This window comes from Passer domesticus, chromosome 18, assembly GCF_036417665.1.
Source record: "Passer domesticus isolate bPasDom1 chromosome 18, bPasDom1.hap1, whole genome shotgun sequence".
In the NCBI taxonomy this organism is placed as follows: Eukaryota; Metazoa; Chordata; class Aves; order Passeriformes; family Passeridae; genus Passer; species Passer domesticus.
The window spans coordinates 4180310-4203547 of NC_087491.1; the positions used below are offsets into that span (position 1 = coordinate 4180310).

Genomic DNA, 23238 nt, shown 5'->3' on the forward strand with positions numbered 1-23238 from the left:
AAAAGCAGCATTTAACCAAGTGATGGTGAAATTGGGGAGTGAGTGCCACTGTCCTGAGCCCCCAGGGAATGCAGAGTGGGTGCCCAGGGCCTCCTGAGCAGCACAACAACAAGAAAGGTTTGAGGTTTGGCCATCACAAAAAAGACAACTTCCATGGAGGAATTGATTTTTTTGCACTTAAACCCTTGGAAGTGCAATCCAAGGCAACATCCCAAACATATCCAATCTCTGTGTTTCTGTGCAACCTACTGAGACACAGAAATGGCAGCAGTTCGAGCCATTTATCACCTAAAATCTGATTTTTTTCTTCTTCTTTTTGCTATTCCCAACCGATTTCCTCTTCTGGCACCAGGTCCCACACCACCTCTGCTTTGTTCTCAGCCGCTGGCTGTGCAGCCAGGGATGCTCCAGCAGGAGTTTGGGATGTGCCTGTCAGCTGGCTCCTTTGATCTCCCCATTTCTCTTCTTTTTAAGGATGATTCCCACTCCTCCTGACCTAACTTGCAGTGGCTTTTATGAGCTTTCAGAGGGAAGAAGTAAAACAAAGGTGGCACTTTGGCAAATGCCCCAGATGATGTTAATTAAGGTCTCCCCCTCACTGAGATGTTTTCCCAGGCACTTTAGGAATCCTGTAAATGAGCTTTGGTTTTGGAGGGGGAAAGGCACCATCCCCACCCTGGCACAGTTCCCCTCCTGAGCTGCTTTGTTGTGCTCCAGCTGCTGCCCCCGGGTCCTTCCTGACATCCCGAGGGCTCCTGGCATGGATGCTGACACCACAACACTTTCTAAAAGCCTCAGGGCCCCCTGTGCCCTGGTTCCACTGCTGGCACAGCCTGGCTGGGGGTGGGCATGGGATGTCAGGGGGCTGCAGGATCCAGCTCCGTGCTGAATGTCCAGCCTGGGATTTGCCAGCTCTGCCTCATTCACCTGCAAGGCTCCAAAGGGGATTCAGCCCCAGAGCTGCCCCCTCAGCCCCTCAGGGTCTGCTGGAGAGTCCAGAGGGGCCACGGAGCTGCTCCAGGGCTGGAACTCCTCTGGAGCCAGGGTGGGAGAGCTGGGGGTGCTCACCTGGAGAGGAGAAGGCTCCAGGGAGAGCTCAGAGCCCCTGCCAGGGCATAAAGTGACTTCTGAAAAGGAGGGAGAGGGACTTTTTATGTGGGCAGAGGGACAGAACAAGGGACAATGATTTCAAACTGAGAGAGAGCAGAGTTAGATGGGATATTGGGAATTAGGAATTGTTCCCTGGGAGGTGGTCAGGTCCTGGCACAGGGTGCTCAGAGCAGCTGTGGCTGCCCCTGGATCCCTGGCAGTGCCCAAGGCCAGGTTGGAGACGCTGGAGAAGAGAAGGCTCCAGGGAGAGCTCAGAGCCCTTCCAGGGCCTGAAGGGGCTCCAGGAGAGCTGGAGAGGGACTGGGGACAAGGCATGGAGGGACAGGACACAGGGAATGGCTCCCACTGCCAGAGGGCAGGGAGGGATGGGAGATTGGGAATTGGGAATTGTTCCCTGCAGTTCCTGGCACAGGGTGCCCAGAGAAACCCAAACCATTCTATGCTTTTTTCCCAGCTTTGTTTAGCCTGGAGCTGGTTTTTTACCTCTCTAGACAACACTTGGGCTGTTTTGCTTTCCAAGAGTGGTTGATTCATGGGCAGAGGGAGCAGGGCCAGCTCAGCCATGCTGGGTGCTCTGTGGGGTTTGGGTCGGATGTGATGGACCCCAAGGAACAGCTCTGCAGCCACAGGAGATGGTGGCTCAAGGGGGTCTGGTGCAGGTTAACCGGGGGATGACAATGAAAATTATGTCAGAATTAATGACTTAAATGGTCAAACCCAAGAGTTTTCCTGGGAAACGGGCTTTGTCTGCCTTGCCAGAGTTGGAACAGGCTGGTTTTAACATCAAGCCTGTTAGGCAGAAAATTCTGGAATGACAACTTCAACCCGTTGGAACATTTACTGGTAGCCATTCCCTCCCGTTTTCGCTCCGAATTTAAACCAGAACAAGAAGGCCATGAAGGACCCTTTCTCTCAGCCTGGTGACAGTACAAATTCAGCCTTGTGGCATTCACATTCTCTGAACAGAGAGAGACATAATTCTCTCTCCCAGGATTTTTCCTGGGAAAGGCAGTGAGAACCTCAGAGAAGAAGAGAAAACAATTCTTATCTCCATTCCCTGCTCCTGTTGTTTGGCACATGTGGAATGTGTTACGGAGATTGTTTACCCAAAGTGATTTGTTAATTGGACACCAGTGAGGGTTGTTTGGATTCCTTGGCCAGTTGGGTCAAAGCTGTGTCCTGGCTGTCTCAGACAGTCATGGGTTTTTCTTGAGTATCTCTTTAGTATAATTATAGTATAGTATTAGTGTAATATAATGTAGCTTAATAAAGCAAATGTTCAACCTTCTGAATCGGAGTCAGAGCACATTATTCCTGTGTCAGGGGCTCCCAGAAACTGTACATCCTGGCTCAGCTCACACTGGCTGTGCTGTTGGGAGCATCTCCCAGGGTGGATGTTCAGGATAATCTCCTCCCTGGGCTCTTCCCACACTGCACAGGTCCATAAGTGAGCAATTAAGCTGTGAGGATGGAGGAAGGGAGCAGAGGATGAAATCACTGGCCTGGGTGCAGAAGATTAGATTAGGAGGCTCTGCATGAGCTGGTTCTTGGTTTAAATTGTCTCCTGTTGCTCGTGCTCCAACTGCATCCATGGAGCTGATGTCATGGGAATTTTAAGGTCGTGAAAATGTGGGAACAGGTGTCCTATAGAATAAATACTCAGCTCCTCAGGTCCTGGCTGGCTTCTGCCTCCTGCCATCCAAGATCCCAGCAGGTTTTTTTCCTGATCTCCAGCACCTCCTGCTGCTGGAGTCTGGCCCTTTCCGCCCAGCAATGCTGAGCCTGCTCTTCCCTGGGCCAGGCTCAGTCAGTCCCTAAGGTAAGGACAGGGATTTATTCTGGGAGTGCTCCCTGCACTGCCACAGCCACATCCTGCTCAGCTCCGAGTGCAATTGTGCAGCTGCTTCACAAAACTCTGCTTTTCCTTGGGTTGGTTTATGGTGGCTGATCACTGCTGAATGCTCTGTAGCCTGGTGTCAAGAAACTGAGGAAAAAGGGCTCCTGTTAGCAAGAAACTGAGGGAAAGGGCTCCTGTTATTGGGAAAGTGAGGGAAAAAGGGCTTCTGTTATTGGGAAAGTGAGGGAAAAAGGGCTTCTGTTATTGGGAAAGTGAGGGAAAAAGGGCTTCTGTTATTGGGAAAGTGAGGGAAAAGGGCTCCTGTTATCAAAAGACTGAGGAAAAAGGGCTCCTGATATGAGGAAACTGAGGGAAAAGGGCTCCTGTTATCTGGAAAGTGAGGAAAAGTGGCTCCTGTTATCTGGAAAGTGAGGAAAAGGGACTCCTGTTATAAAAACACTGAGCAAAAAGGGTTCTTGGTGTCAAGAAACTGAAGAAAAAAGGCTCCTGTTTTTAAGAAATGGAGGGGGAAAGGCTGTTGTTATCAAAAACTGAGCAGAAAGGGCTCCTGGTGCCAAGAAACTGAGGAAAAGGGCTCCTGTTATCAAGAAAATGGGAAAAAAAGAGCTCCTGTTATCAAGAAAATGGAAAAATGGGCTCCTGTTATCAGGAAACTGAGGGAAAAGGGCCAGATTCTCACGGTCCCTGGGAGGGGTGCAAAGGATGGAGGCTGGTGGGAGGATTTGGGCTTGGCTTGTGTGAGAATCAGAGTTGTTTAGGTTGGAAAAGCCCCCCAGGATCATGAAATCCCACGTTCAGATGAGCACAGGCCCAAATAAAGGAGGTTTTTTGCTGGAGCATCCCAGAAGTGCTGCAGGAATTGGTGAAGGTGGCTGTGCTGTGGGGAAGAGCTGGCTTTGTGACTTCTCATCATTGTCGCTTGTGGACTCTAGGACAATATTCCTTCCCTTGCTGTGCCCTAGACCAGGGAATCCATTTCATTTTCTGTGCAGAACATCATATTTTTAAGACCCCTTCTGCTCTGGGGCTGGATTTCATGGTGTGTCAGACCCACCCCCTGCTCTCTGCATGCTCTCCTCCAAGAGGATGCTCTGAAGAAAAATTAATTTTGCACACAGAGAAGAAACTCTGAGCAGAAACTGCTTCAGGTGTTGGGATACACCAAACTGAGGGATTTGTTGATTTATTATAGGAAGTTCTGGCAGGTAATTCCCAGCATAACTGAGGGGTTCAGCTCCCTCTCTCTGTTTCTTTTTTGTGCTTTCCTGGGGCACAGGGTGCAGCTCTTTAGTGCCTGATGATATCCAGTGGCCTCACAAACAGGCAGAGATTGGGGATTTTCCTGCAGCAGCCCTGGAATTTGTGGGAATTAATTCCTTCCAGTGAACACAATCCTCAATGTGATCACAGAGTTTAAAGCAGCTCCAATATTTGCTGGTTTTGCACCACACTTAGCCATGCTTTAGAAAGAGGAATTTCCATCTAATCTGGAATTGTTTTTTAAAGCAGCTCCAATATTTGCTGGTTCTACGCCACACTTAGCCATGCTTTGGAAAGAGGAATTTGCATTTAATCTGGATTTTTTGTTTAAAGCAGCTCCAATATTTGCTGGTTTTGCACCACACTTAGCCATGCTTTGGAAAGAGGAATTTGCACTTAATCTGGATTTGTTTTTCCTGTTTCCCTTCAGGATTCTGGCGACTGCTGGGACTGATTTTGACCTGCGGACCTTGCGAGCTGTGCGGGTGCTGCGGCCCCTGAAACTCGTGTCAGGAATCCCAAGTGAGTGTCGTGCCCACGTCGTGCCCCAGCCCAAGGGCTCTGTAGATTTGGGGTGTTGCTGCTTTTCTCAGCAATATTTTCTCCCCCTGCCTCTTTGGGGTTGGTGGTTCCTGCCCTGGCAGGGTCTGGCTGTCTCTTGTCCCATTTTGTGCTGATTTCAGCTCTGTGCTCCCAAACCTGCAGGTGAGGGGCAGGGATTTGTCCAAGGACCCTTTTGTCTTTGGGGGTGAAGGAATTCTCTGGGGAGAGCAGACCTGAGAGCTGAATTTTGCAGCTTTCAGTCTTTTCAGCTTGGATCTTCTGATGGTTTTGCTCAGCTGAGCATCCTGTGCTGGGCATTTTACCCTTTTAATAAGGGGGAGAAAATAAAGGGAAAGAGCAGGTGGGATCTGGCCTTGCTTACTCAATTTAGGCATTTTTTGGGTGAACTTGAAGGGTCTGAATGCTCCAGTGAAGAGCTGCATCATGCCCTGAAACCATCCCAGTGGCTTTCTGCCTTTTTATGTCACAGTCACAGCTGCTCTGTCCCCAGCAGGGATCTCTTCCAGGAGCTCTTTCATTCCTGGATGTGGAATAGAAAGGTTTGTACCCTCCAGCAGGAGCTGCAGCACTGTGGGATGCTCTGGTGTTCTCTGGATTCACCTGGGGGCAATGACAGCAGCAACAATTCCTGAAATCAGGTTCCATTCATGAGCAGGGCTTCAATCTGAATTCCCAGCCAGGACAGATCCTTGGAAAGGTGGAATTTGTTAGCAGGGTCTCCAACAAGGAGACGCTGCTGGATGTTTTTCCCTGGACCTTTTGCCTGTGCAAGGTGTGGCAATGACAGTCTGAGGTTGTCACAGAAGTGAGGTGGCCCCTCAGAGCTGTCCCTGTCCTGCTGTGGGATGTGTTTTCCACCTGAGGATGTGTCCTGGACCAGCACAACACTTCCCCACAATAATTGCTCTCAGATTTTTAGTGATGTGGTGAAAGCTGAATATTTTATAGGTTTTTTTCTCTGTAATAAATGCATAACCTTGATGTGCAACCACCCACAAACATGGAATATTCTTCCCTTTTGTTCCCTCAGTGTTTTTCCTGTCAAAGAGACCTTGCTGCTTTTTTGAATGTTTGTGCCCATCTCCATCTCACTGGTGCTGTACAAGGTGGCAAGACAAGGATGATCCTTCACCCCCCAGCCCTCAGGACAGGCCACCAAGGCAGCTGCTGCCTGTCACTGCAGGGTTTTGTGTGCATCTGCAGGACGTTATCAGCCACCTCCATCTCCTTATCTCCCTGCCTTTAATTGAAATGAGTGTCAGGGCTGGTGACAAAGCTGTGGATGGGCAGCTGGGTTTGTTTCTGCAGAGCAGGGTGTGACAGGGACAGCAGTGTCCCTCCTGTGCTGTGGGGGGACAGGAGCTCCTGAGCAGCCCCACTCCCTGGCACAGGGATCACATCCATCCACGGGGCTTTGATTCCCTCCTCCACTTTCAAACTCAGTGACAGATCAGGTGCTGGGACATTCTCTCTTTTCCCTCACTCTGAGCTCCTCAGGACAGGTTTCCACTGCAGTCCAGATCCTGCCTGATCTCTCCAAGCACCACCATAATCTTCTTCCAGAGAAACGCTTCAGCCCCGTGTCTGTAGACACAAATTGGAATTTATTTTAGCAAATATCTGCAGGAGACCCTGGTGCAGCTAAAACATTGTATTAGCTGAGGTTTAATCTCCTGCTATGGTCTCACTTCCATTTCAGTGCAGTCAGATGATAACAATAATAACAATTTAGCATCAATTTTTTAATTTGCACCAAGTCCAGCCACTGTGTGAATTTGGTGGGATAAAGCTGACACTTCCAGCTTGTCAGTGGAGAAGAGGGAATAAACTTTTTGTCCCCCTGCTCTACACCAGACTGGCTTGCTTGGCCCTAAGGTGGAGTTCAAAACTGCACCACAACTGCCCCAAGGACCTGGCTCAGCTCCAGGCTGAGTCTCAGGACTCCAGCAGCTTCAGGAAAAACCCTGTGAGTACCTCTGAAGCTTAACAAACCACTGGATCTGTCACCTGAAGAAAAAACACCACAAAAGGATAACCCCCAGCTGTCTCTCCTGCTGTCATGGCAGGAGATTGTTTTATAGCACCCGGGAAAGAGCAGCATTGCTTGGTACTGCCAATCCTCACCTGTCCCTTGGACAGCCCCTCTCTCCCACTTTCTCTCCACTCCCAAGGCCCCATTTGCCTTCCCTCCCTGAGGTGTTTTTGTGTCCCCACAGGCCTGCAGGTTGTCCTCAAGTCCATCATGAAGGCCATGGTGCCCTTGCTGCAGATTGGGCTGCTCCTCTTCTTCGCCATCGTGATGTTTGCCATCATCGGGCTGGAGTTTTACATGGGCAAGTTCCACAAAACCTGCTTTTCCAACGAGACAGGTGAGCCTGTGGACCTTCCCCTCCTGCTTCTGTGCTGCTTTTCCTTTTGCCTCTTCCACATTCCCTGCATTCTCTCCCTCTTTACCCACATATTCTGAGAATTACACAGAATTTTGTGCCCACCCTACATGGGCTGGGACAGATTTTCCTCTCTCTGATGCCTCAGTGCTGCTCCCAGCCTGCCTAAGAGTGAGATGAAAGCTCTTAGGCCCTCCTGTCCCAAAATAATTTTCTCATAGCAGAAGCACAGAACCAAATTCATGTTGTTTCTTATTAATTAATGGTGTCTGTCTAATTTTCCTTGGGTTTTGCTTCCTGCACATTGAGTTTCCTGGAAAGGTTTCTGGGGAAACTTTGGTGTGGAATAGTAAAAGATTGAAAAGTCTGAGAGCAACCAAAAATAAAAGGGCGAAAGATGGGAGGCAAGGAGTCCTTTGATGGAGAAGGGATAAAAATGACCTTCAGAGAAGAAAAATTGGGCACTGAAGAGTAAATGATGTGTCTGCCTGTGAGTGAGTGATACACTCCAGAAGATGGAGGTGGAGAAGGATGATCCCAGAGATTCTTGGCTGGGAACAGCTGTGTCAAATAATGGAATCATGAAATGCTTTGGGCTGGAAGAAACTTTAAAGATCATTTTGTTTCACCTCATTCCTTTATAGCGGTGTTAATATATGTTTATTATCTGATAACACACATTAAAATGTTGTTCTTGTCTCCAAACCATTGCATTTTAAGGTGCAATCGACTTTCTTTAAAACACAGCCTTGTATTTTCAGTCATTATCACTAATAGGTCTTAATATTGATTTATTTCCATGCAATTCAATGGTAATAAAAGAAACAGCCCTGCCAGATCTCTGGGCATTTCTGATGGGAGCACTTTAATAGACTCTGTACACAGAGATTTGCAAAGGGAATTCTTGTTCATGTTCCTGTGGAATGCTGGAAATAACATAAAGCAGGTTGGGAGGGAGAGTTGGGAGTTGTGACTTGTGAGAGAATCCTGGCAATTCCTGGAGGAAAGGAGGTTTTGGGCTGGATTTGTAGGAGGGAGAAGTCTCTTTGTGGGTGGTGTGGCCCCTGCGAGGGGCTGTGGCAGTGCTGACAGGGGACAGGGACAGCGGTGACAGGATGGGTGTGGAGGGAGCAGCAGAGTCCCTGCTCAGGTGGAGGGCAGGATGAATCCTGGGCAGGTTGGGGTTTGCCAGGAGCATTTTTGGGTCTGTTAGACTGTAAACAAGGTGGGGGATGTTTGTGCATCCCTTGTGAGCAGGAGGAAGCTGCAGGCAGAGCCCGAGGCTGACACCTGATGAGGGAGGATTTTCTTCCCTCCCCAGAGCAGTTCAAAAGGCCAGCATCACCCCCAGAGCCGTGTGTGCTCCCTGCACACTCATCTCTGCCATCAGCAGTGACCAAGGGAGTCTGGGCCAGGTCTGGGGACTGAGGACAGGTTTTTGTCATGGCTAATGTCATGTGCCAGCTGCTCTTGCTGGCTGGGTGCATTCCAGCTGGAACTGAGGGCACGGCCAGAGCTCTGCTGCCCGGGCTGCATCTCAGTTCTGCTTCCTGAGCTGCATCTCAGTTCTGCTTCCTGAGCTGCATCTCAGCTCTGCTGCCCGGGCTGCATTTCAGCTCTGCTGCCAGCTCACTGTGAGCTGTGGCTTGTCATAGTTGAGACAGAGACAATACAAAGCAACACTCCATTTTCAGAAGGCTCCAAACTGTTTTTACTATAGCATGCATGCTTTTTATATATTCTTACAAAGCTCATCAGTTTACACTTCACTCATTGGTCACAGAAACAAAGTGCTCATTGGAACAGGCAATTGTAGGTTTTTCTTATTTCTCCTTCTTTCTTTCTTGGTTTCTGTGTCAACGACCTTGGTAGAAAATTCTTTCAGGGGTGAACATGGATCCTCTTCTCAAACTCTGGCTCACAGAAGTTGCTGTAAAACCTCTTCTGCAGTGGCTCAGCTCCCAAAGCCCCTCAGCAGGGAGGGGAAGGGGCTCTGGGGGTGCTGAGCTGGCTTTGGGTGAGCTCTGAGCATCCCTTCCAGCTGCTGGGCGGGAAAGGGTGTTTCTGGAAAGGAGAGGGGGTGAGGTTTCCTGGCACTGCATCCCCTGGGAGCAGAGCAGCAGAGCAACCCACAAAGCTTTTGAAAACCTAAGTGCTCCTCATCTCCACAGAGGTGCATTAAGGAGCCTGGGCAGAGACCACGGGCTCCAAACCAACCTGAGGGTGGAAATGTGAACTCATTAAAGAGATGCCTCTGGCAGGGAAGGGGGAAATGGGAGGAGGGAAAGCTGCTCGTGCTTCTCTCTGCTACAAATCCCCAAAGTGAGCAAACCCCTGGGATTTTCCCTGGAATCAGAAGCCAGAGGAACCAACTGTGCACCATGAGGGGACCAAGCAGAGGTGTCAACACTGAGTGTTGCTCTGCTGAGCCAATAGCCTGGGTTGGTCAGTGATGAACTGCAGCACAAAGTGGTGCTGGGCACCAAAATATGGCCAAAGGGTTATTCAAGGACTTTCCCCTTCAGCCTTGACTGCTCTGAGCTGGAAAAATGTCATTTTTGTAATGGAAAATGGGTAAAACTCAGTGGCAGTTTTGCTCCAGTCTTGTCTCTCTCTCCCTGCACCCTCTGTGCTGTCCTGCTCTGCTGACACAAGATTATTTTTAAGCACCTGACCCAGCTCAAATGCCCCAAAGCTGCTCCAGGAGAGAAGGGAACCATATTTATTTCCCATTTTCCCTTGAAATTCCCCCTTTCTCTGTCTTCTCCAGCCACGAGGAGTAAGGGCCACTTCTGGTCACTGTTTTAAAAAGGAAAAAATCCCGCACCCACCCCTTTGTAGTAGATATGCACTGCATTTTCAGAGAATTCCCTGGCAGCAAAAGGCCAAACTGAGATGAAACTGGATCCTCTTTTAATGCACACTCACAAACGGTCAGCAGGAGCCAGCTTTGGCATTTTCTTCTCTCACCAAGCCCTTGTGAGAGCCTGTGGTGACCCATCTGGGAGCTGGAGGTTTGCCCTGCACTGAGGTGTTGAGTCAACAGGAAAGTGTCACATATATATTTATACATATCTACACACACTTCTATCCTGCTCCACCGTGACAATTTTGCTTTCCTCCTGCAGGCTTTGCTCTGTGGAGTGATTATTACTAATTTTTGTTAGTGCTGCTCCAGCTTTTTCCCCTGGTGAATTGGATTTTGTGCCATTTGCTGCTCCATTACCATAACATGTCCCTTAAAAAACCCTTTAATGCTTTCCCAGTCCCAGCTCTCTAAGCAGGGATATTGCTTGGGATATTTGTTACTCTGAAAACCCAGCACTGCAGTTTTCTGGCCTGCAACCTTCCCAGCTGAGCCTGGAAGGTGCTGGGATGGTCCTGGCCATTCCTGGTGGGCCTCCCCTGACAGATTTATCCTCCTTGGCCTCCTCTGGGTCTGCAGGAAACTCAGCAGAGAAGCACCATCCCACATGGATCCTTTCCTTCTGTTTGGAGCAGAAATGTGGAGTTTCTGGAGGAGCTGGAGTCCTTCAGTGCTGCCTTGGGGTGACACCAGGGGCTCCTCATGCAGCTGTGCTCGGACATCTGTACCAGGGCAATTCTGGGGCAGCCCACACCCCCAAACTGGCACTAGTGCAGGAGGTATCCTTTGGCTTTAATGCTACAGAGCAAATATTTAGCACTTTTTAGGTGTTTGAAGTGTGTGTTGTTCCTAAAGCCCTGCTTTTACCACACTGTTGGTTTTATTTTTTGTGTTGTTGCTTTATTCTGGGTTTTAGGGGCTTTTTGTGTGTGTGTGTGTTTTTTTCATGCTGCTCTTACACCATTTCCAGGCCTCTCAGATGTAGTGGGCTGTCACGAGCCAGAAATTATTTGCAGTTTGGAAACCTCTTCTGCCAGGTAACAAGTGGCAGGACAGAGGAAATGGCCTCAAGTTGCTCCAGGGGAGGTTTAAACTGGAGATTAGGGGAAATTTCCTCACTGAAGGCGTGGTCAAACATTGGAAGGGGCTGTCCAGGGTGGAGTCCCCATCCCTGGAAGTGCCCAAAAATGTGTGGATGTGGCACCTGGGGACAGGGGTTAGTGGTGCTGGGTTGATGGTTGCACTTGGTGATCTTACAGGTCTTTTCCAGCCTAAACAATTCCACCATGTGAGATGGCAAAATACAAATTTTGGGCACTTTAGGGATGGCTCTGCTCCATCCCCCAGTGATCCATCTCCCACAGCCCAGCAGTGTGGAAATGCTTACAGGGGCACAACGACTTTTCCATGTCCATAGTGGCACAAAGAAACCCAAAAGGTGATTTAATCCTTGCAGTGGTGCCAGGAGGATGCAGCAGCACCAGGCAAGAAATTCTCATAATGGTTTCAGTCAGGAACTTCTCAGGATGGTTCCAAGAAGCAGGAACTTTTCAGGGTGGTTCCAACAAGCAGGAACTTTTCAGGATGGTTCCAAGCAGGAACTTCTCAGGATGGTTCCAACAAGCAGGAACTCCTCAGCGTGTTCCAATCAGTAACTTCTCTTCCCTCTCTGCAGGTGAGGAGGTGGGGGATTTTCCCTGTGGAGAGGAGCCTCCTGCCAGGCAGTGTGAGAGCGGGACCACGTGCAGGGAGTACTGGCAGGGCCCCAACTATGGCATCACCAACTTTGACAACATCCTCTTCGCCGTGCTCACTGTCTTCCAGTGCATCACCATGGAGGGCTGGACTGACATCCTCTACAACGTGAGTCCTCTGCTGGGGCTGGGGGGGGGTTGGTTGGGAACAGGTGGTTCTGGAGGAAAAAAGTGATTTAATTTGTGTGGTTTTCACCTCCTGACCCCCTGCTTTTGAGGAGGATTGCTCCTGTTTTCCTGAGGGTCTGTTTCTGGTTGAGTCTGTGGTGCTTTGAGGCTGCAGAGTTGCTCAGCTGCTATGGGATGTGTGGGGGCAGTGGGGTGGTGGCAGTGCAGGAGTTGGTGTCACCCCAAGGTGTTCCTGTGCTCTGCTGGGTGAGTAGGGGCAGGTTCTCACAATGCCCCACAGAAAATCCAAATTGTACAAAATTTGGTGGCAAAAGCAGCAACTCCTTCATATTTTGTACCTGGAGGTTTTCTCTCCTGACTGGGGAATCAAACTTGTAACACTGAGCTCCAGGACTGGTTTTGCTTAGTCCAGTCCAGTTTTACAAAGACCCATCACTCACCTTCACCCTTGACATGACTCTGTGGGCTGCAGAGAAGATGCACCAGGCTGAATTCCCCTTCCTCCTGCAAGGCAGGACCACGACTGGCACAACCTCTTGGCTGTTCTGTTTTGCTCTTCCCAATTTTACAAAGAGCAGGATGATCCCCTAGCCTCTGCTGGCTTCCAGGCAGTGCAAGGCTCTCATCAGAGGGTGTAGTTTATGTGGAGAAATCCCTAAGTCAGGCATTACTGATGCCCTCAGCCCATTTCTCTGGCTGGAGGGATGATGCTGTGCTCAGTTTTCTTCATCACAGACTCCAGAGCCATGCTGGCCCCTTTCAGTCCTTCCTGGGAGGGTTTCTGTAGCAACAGGAAAGGATTATCCTGAGCCACAGTGAATTGCCAGGTACAATTCTGCTGTGTTTGGAGACAATAAATGTGATTTATTTGCTTTTTCCTTCCTTGCTTAGTTCCTCCATTTATTCCCAGTCTCTGACCACTTAAAGCCATCTTTAGAAGATTTCTCCCCTCACCCTAAAGCTTCACCACACCACCAGTTTCTCCCCTTCTCATTCAACATTCCTGCTCCTTCCTCCTGGTGCCAAGTGTTGTAAGAAAAGCCCATTAGCATCCTGGCTGGAATTGATTAATCAATATGTGGTGCATGAGATCATCTTCTCCCAACCTTCCTCTTGTACCACATGCAAAACCCCGAGCTTACTATGGGGGTATTGATTTTGGGGGTTGATTGAAGATTGTAGTTTCATTCTGGATCCCCATTAACGGAGCAGGTGCCTGGAGCAGCTGCAGAGTTGGATTTGTTGTGTCTGAGACCCCAGCTCAGGGTTTGATGCTTGGATCTGGCAGATCTGAGGGGTTCTGGATGTTCTCACTGCGGGGAGGCTGAGTGGTTTGTGCTGTGCCATGGGACACTCAGCAGAAGTCAGTGATGCCAGGAGCCACCCCTGCCACCTGTCCCTTGTCCCCAAGGGCTGTCAGCCCCTCCCTGTGCTGCTCTGCTTGCTGAGGACCTGGCTGTGCTGTTGCAGGCTGGAAACAGAGAGAAGCTGTGGGTGGGGAAGATCCTCTCTGTGCAGCCCTCAGCCTTGTCACAGCTTCACTCACGTGCTGCTTTCTGGCCACTTGTTTTTTCGTTTGGTATCATCTGTGCCTACTCCAAGTTTATCAAATTGATAAAAGGAGACAAAAGCCCAGATTATGCTGCAGTAGTAGTAGGACTGAAAATCCTCCACGGGGTTTGTGGGTGCATTGTCAGGCCGTGCACAGGTAACAGCAGTGAAGCCATAGAATTATGGAATGGTCTGGGTTGGAAGGTATAATCCCATTCCAACCCCTGCCATAGGCAGGGACACCTTCCACTGTCACAGGTGACTCCAAGCCCCCTCCAGCCTGGCCTTGGGCACTGCCAGGGATCCAGGGGCAGCCACAGCTGCTCTGGGCACCCTGTGCCAGGGCCTGCCCACCCTCCCAGGGAACAATTCCTTCCCAATATCCCGCCTAACTCTGCTCTCAGTTTGAAATCATTGTCCCTTGTTCTGTCAGTCTACCTGTACAAAAAGTCCCCTTCCCTCCTTTTCAGAAGTCCCTTCAGGCCCTGGCAGGGGCTCTGAGCTCTCCCTGGAGCCTTCTCCTCTGCAGGTGAGCACCCCCAGCTCTCCCAGCCTGGCTCCAGAGCAGAGGGCTCCAGCCCCTGGAGCAGCTCCATGGCCTCCTCTGGACTCATCCAGCAGCTCCAGGTCCTCCTGATGTTGAGGACCCCAGAGCTGGACACAGAACCCCAAGTGGGGTCCCACAGGGATAGAGTAGAGGAGGGAATCATCTCCCTCATCCTGGCCACTCCTCTGTAGGTGGAATCCATCCATCCTGCTCCAGGCAGTGCAGAAACTGCCCAGGGATGCTGCTTGGACCAGCCTGATCTGGGCCCAGACTGGGAAGAATTTGGAAGATGTTTCCCCTTGAATCCAGAACGGGTAGAGTAAGTGAACACATGCTGAGACTTAGACAGAGGGGGAGTGCCAGAGGTTATTCCTTGTTCAGGGAGCTCTGATTCACCATCCGAGTTCTCCACTCCTGAGGAAAATGGTTTTTGTCAGGAAAATTTTATCAGGAGAAGTTTCCCTGTCAGCCCCAGGCTCTGGTCTCCTCAAGGAGAGCAGCATTCCCCTGATGCAGGATACTCATCAGAGCTGAGCTGTGGACCTACTTTTAATCTTTTGCTTAATTAAGATTTGCAAAAGGCTGTGGGACCATGGGAGGCAAGATGTGGTCTGTGTAAACTGTGATTAAGCATTAGTAAGAAAAAGGCTGGAGCTTTTTCTCCTGCTAATTCATGAAAGCAGGGAAAAACACACAATTCTGGTGTGCCAAACATAATGAGGACATGGAACTGTGGGAGCAAGACCAGAGGAGGACACGAAGTTGGGAATAGAGCACCATCCCCATGCACACAGAAGAGGTTGCAGGGCCTGAAGAGGCTCCAGGAGAGCTGGAGAGGGACTGGGGACAAGGCAAGGAGGGACAGGACACAGGGAATGGCTTCAATCTGACAGAGAGTGGGGTTAGGTGGGGTATTGGGCAGGAATTGCTCCCTAGGAGGGTGGGCAGGCCCTGGCTTGGGGTGCCCAGAGCAGCTGTGGCTGCCCCTGGATCCCTGGCAGTGCCCAAAGCCAGGCTGGACAGGGCTTGGAGCAGCCTGGGACAGTGGGAGGTGTCCCTGCCATGGCAGGGGTGGCACTGGATAGGATTTAACATCCCTACAACCCAAAACTGTGATTCTATAAATGCTGCTAATGCTCAGGCTTAGGTGAGCCCTTCCTTCACTGCTTCCTGTGAGTGCCACCACCACAGGCTGGCTCAAGTTGGGGTGGATTTGTCCCCTTGCTTGTACAAACGCCTCCCTTGCTGCTGCTGGAGCAGCCAGCCCTGCTGGGACCCAAATCCCTGTGCTGCCAGGCAGTCTGGGACTGAGACCCATTAGGGGAAGGCTGAGGTTACAACTTCTGCCTTAATGGCCCATTCATTTCCTGCTGCAAAATGTCTGGATTGATTGTCCTGCATCAGCAGGGCTCTGTTCTCACTCCCCTCCTCCTGCTGCACTATGCCTGGGGCTGTTCAGGGCAGCCAGGGTTTTACTGGGATGTCAGGGTATTGTGTTTTCAGGGACCCCCATGGCAGGGAGGAATGATGAATCTGACTCCATGTTCTCAGAAGGCTAATTTATTATTTTATGATACTGTATTATATTAAAGAATACTAAACTAAACTATACTAAAAAATACAGAAAGGATACTTACAGAAGGCTAAAAAGATAATAATGAAAACTCATGACTCTTTCCAGAATCCCGACACAGCTTGGTCCTGATTGGCCAAAGAGTGAAAACAACTCACAGCAGAACCCAATGAAACAATCACCTGTGGGTAAACAATCTCCAAACACATTCCACATGAGCACAACACAGGAGAAGCAAATGAGATAAGAATTGTTTCCATTTTTCTCTGAGGCTTGTCAGCTTCCCAGGAGAAAAATCCTGGGTGAAGGGATTTTTTCAGAGAATGTGATGTCAGGGAGCTGTCACTGTGTAGGATGTTCTTCACCAGTTCAGTATTTATTGAAATCTGGGAGGGTTTGCTCTGTCCTCAAAGCAGATTGGTGGCTGAGAAAATTGGTCTGTGATGGCATCAGGCAAACTGAGGAGTTTGGTGTCAAGGGTGTTCAGGAGAGAGAGATTGGGGTTTGGTGGCTTGGCTCAGGTCTGTGGAAAGTGAGGGGTTTGTTGTCAGGGATTATTCAGTTATTCTCAAAGGATTGAGGTGACTTTAGAGGTGGTCCAGATCCAGCTTTCCTACAGATTAAGAAAGTCACAGCATCAAAGGCTTCAGCACAGCCTTTGCAGTTGGAAACCTACCTTGTAAATATTCACTCCTTGTCCTGTGATAAATTGAGGAATTAGGAGAGCAAGAAAAAAGCAAGTTCACAAATCCCAGCCCATTTTTACCATGCTGATCCACTATTTATACTTCCACAGACTTTTCCTTTTAATTGGGGCCCATAAAAGCTTTCTAGCAAGGCTTTATCTGGGAGGTGATTTATGCTTGAAGCAAAGAGGCTGAATCATCAGTAGGGTGAAATACTTCAATAATAAGCTGGGGAAAAGAACTTCCTGCCTCAGCAGCGCAAAAGCATTGGAACAATGAGTCCAACCAAGCTTCTCTGGGAGCTGCAGTTTTGTCTCAGCTGTTTGTGCTCAAAAGTGTCCAAGGAGCAACAGGTGATTTAGGAAAGTTGGCGATGGAGAAGAACATTTTTTCAAGCAAATGGAGCACCTCCTACTAATTCCAAGCATCAGCATCATCTGGGAATGTATTGAAATAGAGCAACACAACTGATTTCCTCAGGGTGGGAGCCCAGTGCTGTGGCCAGGTTTTCAGTCCAACCCAGTACAGACAGGTCAGAGACCACTCAAGCATGGGCAGAGCATTTTCTGGACCATGAGCAGCAGCTCACTGTGGGGGTACAAGGCTGCTCAGGGGCCACATGCCCTAGACCTGACTTTGGGCAGCTGGGCCCAGCCCAGTGCCAGGCTGAGCTGGTGGCAGGAGCTGTGTCTCTCTGCAGTGTGCATTCAGTAATAATTGGTTGGTGCAGCTGCTCTGCATCTGATGAGGTGGTACTGGAGCAGTCTCTGCTCTGGGCTCTCTGGTTTATGGTGACACTTTGAGCTTGCGGTGCTCACCTGGAGCATCCCACAGGCCTTGAGGTGACATGGGACACTACAGGTTGCTGCTGAGGCTGGCTGTCTTTGGTTTGAAAAGCCAGGTGTCTGCTAAGGAAGGCAGGAGCCTTCCTTGAAATAGAAATTGTAAACACCCTCCCTCTGAATTACTATAATTTTGAAATTAAGGGACAAAGACATGGGAGCAGGAATAACAGTTATTTACTAGGAAATTAAAATACAAATGCAATAGTACAAAAACTCCCCACTGCCAGAGTCAGAAGAGGAGCTGACCCCCTGTGTGTCAGGGTGGTGGCACAGTCCCATCCCATGGGGGCTCAGCCCTCCTGCAGTGCCAGCTGTGCTTCTGCTGGAGCAGGGATCCTGCACAAGGGGGGAGTTTTCCTCTGCAGCTCCAGGGCTGCTGGAGATGGGCCTGCTCTCCCTCTGGGAATGCAGGGCAGGAGAAAGCTGCTCCTCTGGGAATGCAGTGGGCAAAGGCTGCTGTGCTGTTCCAGGCTCAGATTGTATCCAGGTAGGAATGCTTGGCTCCTGCCCTGGGCGGAGCATCTCCCCATGGGATGCTGGAATTTGATCAGCCCTGCAGGGACACTCAGTGGCCATGGACAGCAGAGATCTGCTGGAGGGAGGATTGGCTGTGGGAGAGAGAAAGAAAAAAACTGCCCCAATGAACAGAGGAGAACTGCCCCACCTCTGAGAGTTATACACACCCCCAGAATAGAACACCACCCCCCCTCCCATAATGTGAATTTATTTATTATCCCCATGAAGTGTCTGGATGTGCCAAGAATTGCTGCATTTGTTATCATGCTTTGAGCAGGGCTCTGACAGTACCCAGGGGCTGCTGGAGCTGGGGGATGTTGGTGCTGCTGAGGGAGAATATTTCCAGTGATGGACTCCAAGGACAGAGTCTGGGTGAAGAAATCACTGTGCTGGGGTGGGAGGAAACAATGCCACTGCTCAGCAAGAGAAGCTGTGTTGCCCTGGCATCTGAGTCCTCCTGAGCCCTGTTTTCCCTCCAGATCTAGTTTTCAAATTAAGATAATTTCTGGATCCTTTCAGATCCTCTTGTTTATGTGCTTGTTGTTTGTGAATGACAGTGATTCATCTATTACTAGTATGGGCTCTGTGGAGGTGGAAAACCTTTTAAAGAGGCAATAGTACAACTCTGGTTTCCTTTTCTGAGGAGTAATTCCCAGTTTTGTCCATGCAAGAATTTTATTGTCCATCATCCAACCCTCCATGTGTTGGCATGGGAAGCTCCCCTTCTTTTGCAAAGTGAAAAAGCCTGAAAACTTCTGGGCCTGCCCATGAATTCCTCAATCAAAATAATTCTTTTGCTAGGCTCAGACTAAGCATTCCTTACAGAAAGGAGCCAGCTGGGAGCCTTCCTGAGGGAGCTGCTGTGGAGCTGGCAGTGAGTCTGGAGCTCAGAGCTTTCTGTGGGATCCCCAGTGGATTGGGAAGGGGCTGGGGCTCCTTGCTGTCCTTCAGAGCCAGCACGGTTTGCTCTGCTCTGTTCCCTCTGTGAGGTGCATGAAGTGAAAGTCATGCCTTTCATCTGCACCAGGAACTTCCAAAGAATTGAGAAATGTGTTTATGGACCCAGAAAATCATAGGTCAAACGTGCTCCATCTGGAGCTGTCAGAAACCTCAGTGCTGACTTTCAGTGAGCTGGGCTTTCACCTTTCATCTTTCCTCTCCAGGAGTTCAAAGCTCCACAGTGGAATTTGCTTTGCAAAGCAGGGGCTCCTTGCAGGAGAGGAGAAATGTCAAAGTGCACCTTCGCTCTCTTTTGATCTTAATGGCAAGAGATTTTCATGTTTCTTCCATTTCCTACTAACAAATATTAGTGTCCAGTGGGTCTTCCAAGACTGTGGACTGGGCCTAACCTAATATGCTTGTGAGTAGGGATGAACAGTTCAAACAAGATATAAATCTACCTTAAATTGGATCCCAACTGGAACTTTACCCTCCCTGCATGAAAATAGCTTATGATTCACTTGGTATTTTTCATTCCTTTTTGTGTCTTTGAATTTCTTTATTCCTAAGAAGATACAGAAATGAAAGGCTGGGATGTAATTGTTGCTCCATTTGCAGCCCAATCCAGAGATGGTTTTGTTGGTGGGGTGGTGTTGGAACTGTAGGGGCAGAAGAGATTCTGCTGTCCCACTTTGGAGTACTCACACATGTATTTTTGGGGTATTTCATAGAATCATGGAATGGTTGGGTGGGAAGGGACCTTAAAACTCACCTCATTCCACCTCCACCATGAGCAGGGACACTTTCTACTGTGCCAGGCTGCTCCAAGCCCTGTCCAGCCTGGCCTTGGGCACTGCCAGGGATCCAGGGGCAGCCACAGCTGCTCTAGGCACCCTGTGCCAGTGAAAGGTTTATTTATGAAGATCAAACCTGTCACTGTCATATTTTCTGAAAGAATCCCTTGCCCAGGATTTCTCTCCTGGGAAGCTGAGAAGCCTCAGAGAAAAAAGAAAACAACATTATCTCATTTGCTTCTCCTGCATTTTGCTGTTTTGGAATGTGGTTTAGAGATTGTTTATCCAACATATGGTTTCATATGAATTGTTTTTACTTATTGGCCAATCACAGCCAAGCTGTGTCAAGGCTCTGGAAAGAGTAATGAGTTTTTCATTAGTATATTTTAGCCTTCTGTCTGTATCCTTTCTGTATTCTTTGGTATAATTTAGTATAGCATTCTTTAATATATTATCATATCATATAAAAATAATGGTTATAAAAATAATGATCACAAAAATAATAATAAATTAGCCTTCTAAGAACATGGAGTCAGATTCCTTCCTTTCTTCTCCTTCGTCGGGGTCCCAGAGAATACAAGAACTCTTGGTCTCCATCACTCCCAAGTGTGAGCTGGGGAATCCAAGGTGATGTTCCTCAGGAGGAGTTTGGTGTGACCAGCACTGGTTACCTGGACCATGAGGTGATTTCCTGAGCAAACCCCCCCAGGAGGTGGTGTGGGGGTGCAGCTTGAATGTGCTACAGGAAACAGAAGGGCAATAAATAACACAGAGCAGATCCCCGCATCTCAGACTTGAATGAAGGTTCCTCTTGGCTCCCTGGCTGAGATTCCTCAGGTCTCAACAACCTCCACACCTTAAGCACCTCTGAAACCTGCTAGTTAAGGCTCACAGGTGGCTTAAGTGTCCTTTTGCTGGCCCCTTGCTCAGATTGTGGCTTCCTGGGGGGGTTTGCACTTGGCTTTGCTCGTGGGGACTGTCACAGCTGTTTTGGTGGTGCAGTGACTGCTCCAGCAGAGCCTGTGGGACTCTGCAGGTGGCACTGGGATTGCTCTGTGTCCCTGGTGGCACTGGGATTGTTCTGTGTCCCTGGTGGCACTGGGATTGCTCTGTGTCCCTGGGATTGTTCTGTGTCCCTGGTGGCACTGGGATTGCTCTGTGTCCCTCGTGGCACTGGGATTGTTCTGTGGCACTGGGATTGCTCTTCTCTCCTCGTACAGCTGATGAGCAGTTGGTCTGCTCTCTTTTAGAAGTGACCTGAAGCCAATCCACTGAATCACAGACCCACAAGTGCTAAATATTGAGAGGAGAGAGAAGAAATGGTGTGTTTGCATGGTGTCTGTGTGTCCTGGGGCTGGCAGCAGTGGTGTGAAGAGGCTGAGGGTGGGCTCAGTCTCCTGTGAGCACTCTCTGTGCATGATCAACTCTTCTTGTGAATAAATGTTGAGAAGCAAAGCTGTTTAACCAGAAGTGTGAGCAGGCGGCAAAAGGTAAAGCTGCTGAAGGGTTTTCCTTACATCAACAGGGAAAGTAAGCACAAGGAGAGGCTTTGTTTTGCCACTCTGAATCCCACAGCACATTTTTGACATGGTTCCTTTGTTGCACTGCATTCCCTATCGTGTCCAAGGATCAAGTTTTGCTCCAGGTGAATGTGGGGTGTCAGAACCCAGGGCTGGAAGGGACCAGCACTGGGAGAACAGAGCAGGGGCTGGGCCAGGCTTGGCATTGAGAGCTGTAGCAGAGCAACCTGAGAACAAGGGTGCTCTGCTTCCCCTGGTACACAGGCCAGGATTCAGATGGGTCTTTGAAGAGGTGGAGATCAGAGAATCACAGCTGAAAGGGTGACCAGGAGCATGGAGTCCAGGACTGCCCAGGACACCCCAACAATCCCTTCCTGGGCATCCCTGGGAGTGTTTTCCAAATGCTCTGGCAGCCTCGGGGCTGTGCCCATTCCCCAGGGATCCTGGGCAGTGCCCAGTACCCTCTGGGGGAATCCTAAAACAGAACACATATGGGAAGGGAGGAGCCAACAGATGAAAAATGAATGCTGCAACATGCAATGCCCACAGGTGTGTGAAGAAATGTCACCATGGCTTTGTCTGCAGCAGAGCCTGTTCTGATCTCTCAGCTTTTTAGAACACACAGCATCTGCCTCACAGCTGGGCCACAGATTTGGTGTAAAATCCCCTCCAGCCCTGACCTAGGGAGAGGTTGCCCTTGGGACTTGATGCTCACCAGTGCTGAACTTCTCTTGTCACTGTGCATTTGCTCCTGGAGATGCCCAGGGACCTGCTGGGGACAAAGCCAGCAGGGCACGTGTCACATGCTGGTGTCATGCAGCTGTGATGGAGATGGGAGCTGAGCTCCTGAGCTGTGCCACGATGTAATGGTGCTCTCTCTTTCTCCCTGCAGCTTCATAAAGAAGAGAAAAATCTCCTAATGCTGTTAGTGCTCAATTGCACTCACTATCGAGTTAGGGTGATTTGAATTTGCTAATAAGAACCAGCCACCTTCAGTGAGCACATAAATGATAATTCCCAGCCTGGAGCTGTGGGGTTAATGTTGATTGTGTTGATTTTGTGGCTCAGTATCACCAATCATCTGCAGGAAAGTAGGGCAGCGATGGCAGGGTTTGGAGCAGGAGCCAAGAGCCTGGCAGCAGCTCTGAGTGCAGGACTGGTTTGCGAGGGAAAGGCTGGTGGGGAGGGAGGGAAAAACCTCTCCTGTGCATGGGGCTTTTGCAGAAGGGGTACTGGAAGGCAGGGACACACTTAGGGGTGACCAAACCCTCACAAAAAAACCCCAAACCAGCTCAGCCCAACTATTGACTTGAACACAAAACCACAATGGGAATTCTGGATGTGTGGAACCCATCCCAACAGAGAGAGCCTATTGTATTTGCTGGGAATGCCCCGATGAAGGCAGGAATGATGCATCTGACTCCATGTTCTCAGAAGGCTAATTTATTATTTTATGATACTATATTATATTAAAGAATACTATACTATACTAAAGAATACAGAAAGGATACTCACAGAATGCAAAAAAGATAATAATGAAAACTGGTGACTCTCTCCAGAGTCCTGACACAGCTTGGCCCTGATTGGCCAAAGAGTGAAAACAACTCCCAGCAGAACCCAATGAAATAATCACCTGTGGGTAAACAATCTCCAAACACATTCCAAAGGAGCACAGCACAGGAGAAGCAAATGAGATAAGAATTGTTTTCCTTTTCTCTGAGGCCTCTCTCACTGCCTTTCAATTTCCCAGGAGAAAAACCCTGGGTGAAAGAATTTTTTCAGAGGATGTGAATGCCACAAGAGCCCACATGTGGCCTGTGTGTCCCCCACGATCCTCTCACACCCCTGCTGTTGGCACACAGACTTTGTGCCAGTTGAGATGTGCATTCATCCATGTTTCCTGCTGGATTTAAGCTTCCTCCCTTCCATTATGTTGTTACAACCTGTGGTTTTTTTGAGTATCAGACAGATTTATTATTATGTAGAAAAATCAGTCTTTTAGGTCAACCTTCATTCACTTAGCTGATCACTGGTGTGTGACAGACATCTCAGCATCGCAAATTTCAGAAGTTCTTGTGTAAACAGATTCACCTACCACCCATGTGTGTAAAAATATCCAAATTTCTCAGTGCCTTAAACCCCTCCCTGGAGCTTTATGTCCGAACTCCCCTGAGCAGCAGATGATGTAGATTTCTCAACTCCCTTTTCCCCACGGAGAATCCTCACTCCAGGCTTTGGAGTAACAAACTTGCTACTAATGAGAGCTGGTGGGGTGTAGCAGTCCAGGAGTGCAATAAATTGGTGTAAGCATCCATGGATTTGTAGGAAAAATCCCTCGT

General features: G+C 49.3%; 1 protein-coding gene across 14 annotated transcripts in view; it reads left to right on the forward strand.

Moving 5' to 3' along the window:
- Nucleotides 1–23238, forward strand: part of CACNA1B (calcium voltage-gated channel subunit alpha1 B) — a 298893-nt gene that overhangs the window by 101922 nt on the left and 173733 nt on the right. For all 14 annotated transcript variants that reach the window (XM_064393626.1, XM_064393612.1, XM_064393613.1 and 11 more), the window contains 3 exons: nucleotides 4659–4750; nucleotides 7009–7161; nucleotides 11721–11908. In XM_064393626.1, coding sequence (XP_064249696.1) covers nucleotides 4659–4750; nucleotides 7009–7161; nucleotides 11721–11908 — 433 coding nt within the window. The remainder of the gene's footprint in view (nucleotides 1–4658; nucleotides 4751–7008; nucleotides 7162–11720; nucleotides 11909–23238) is intronic.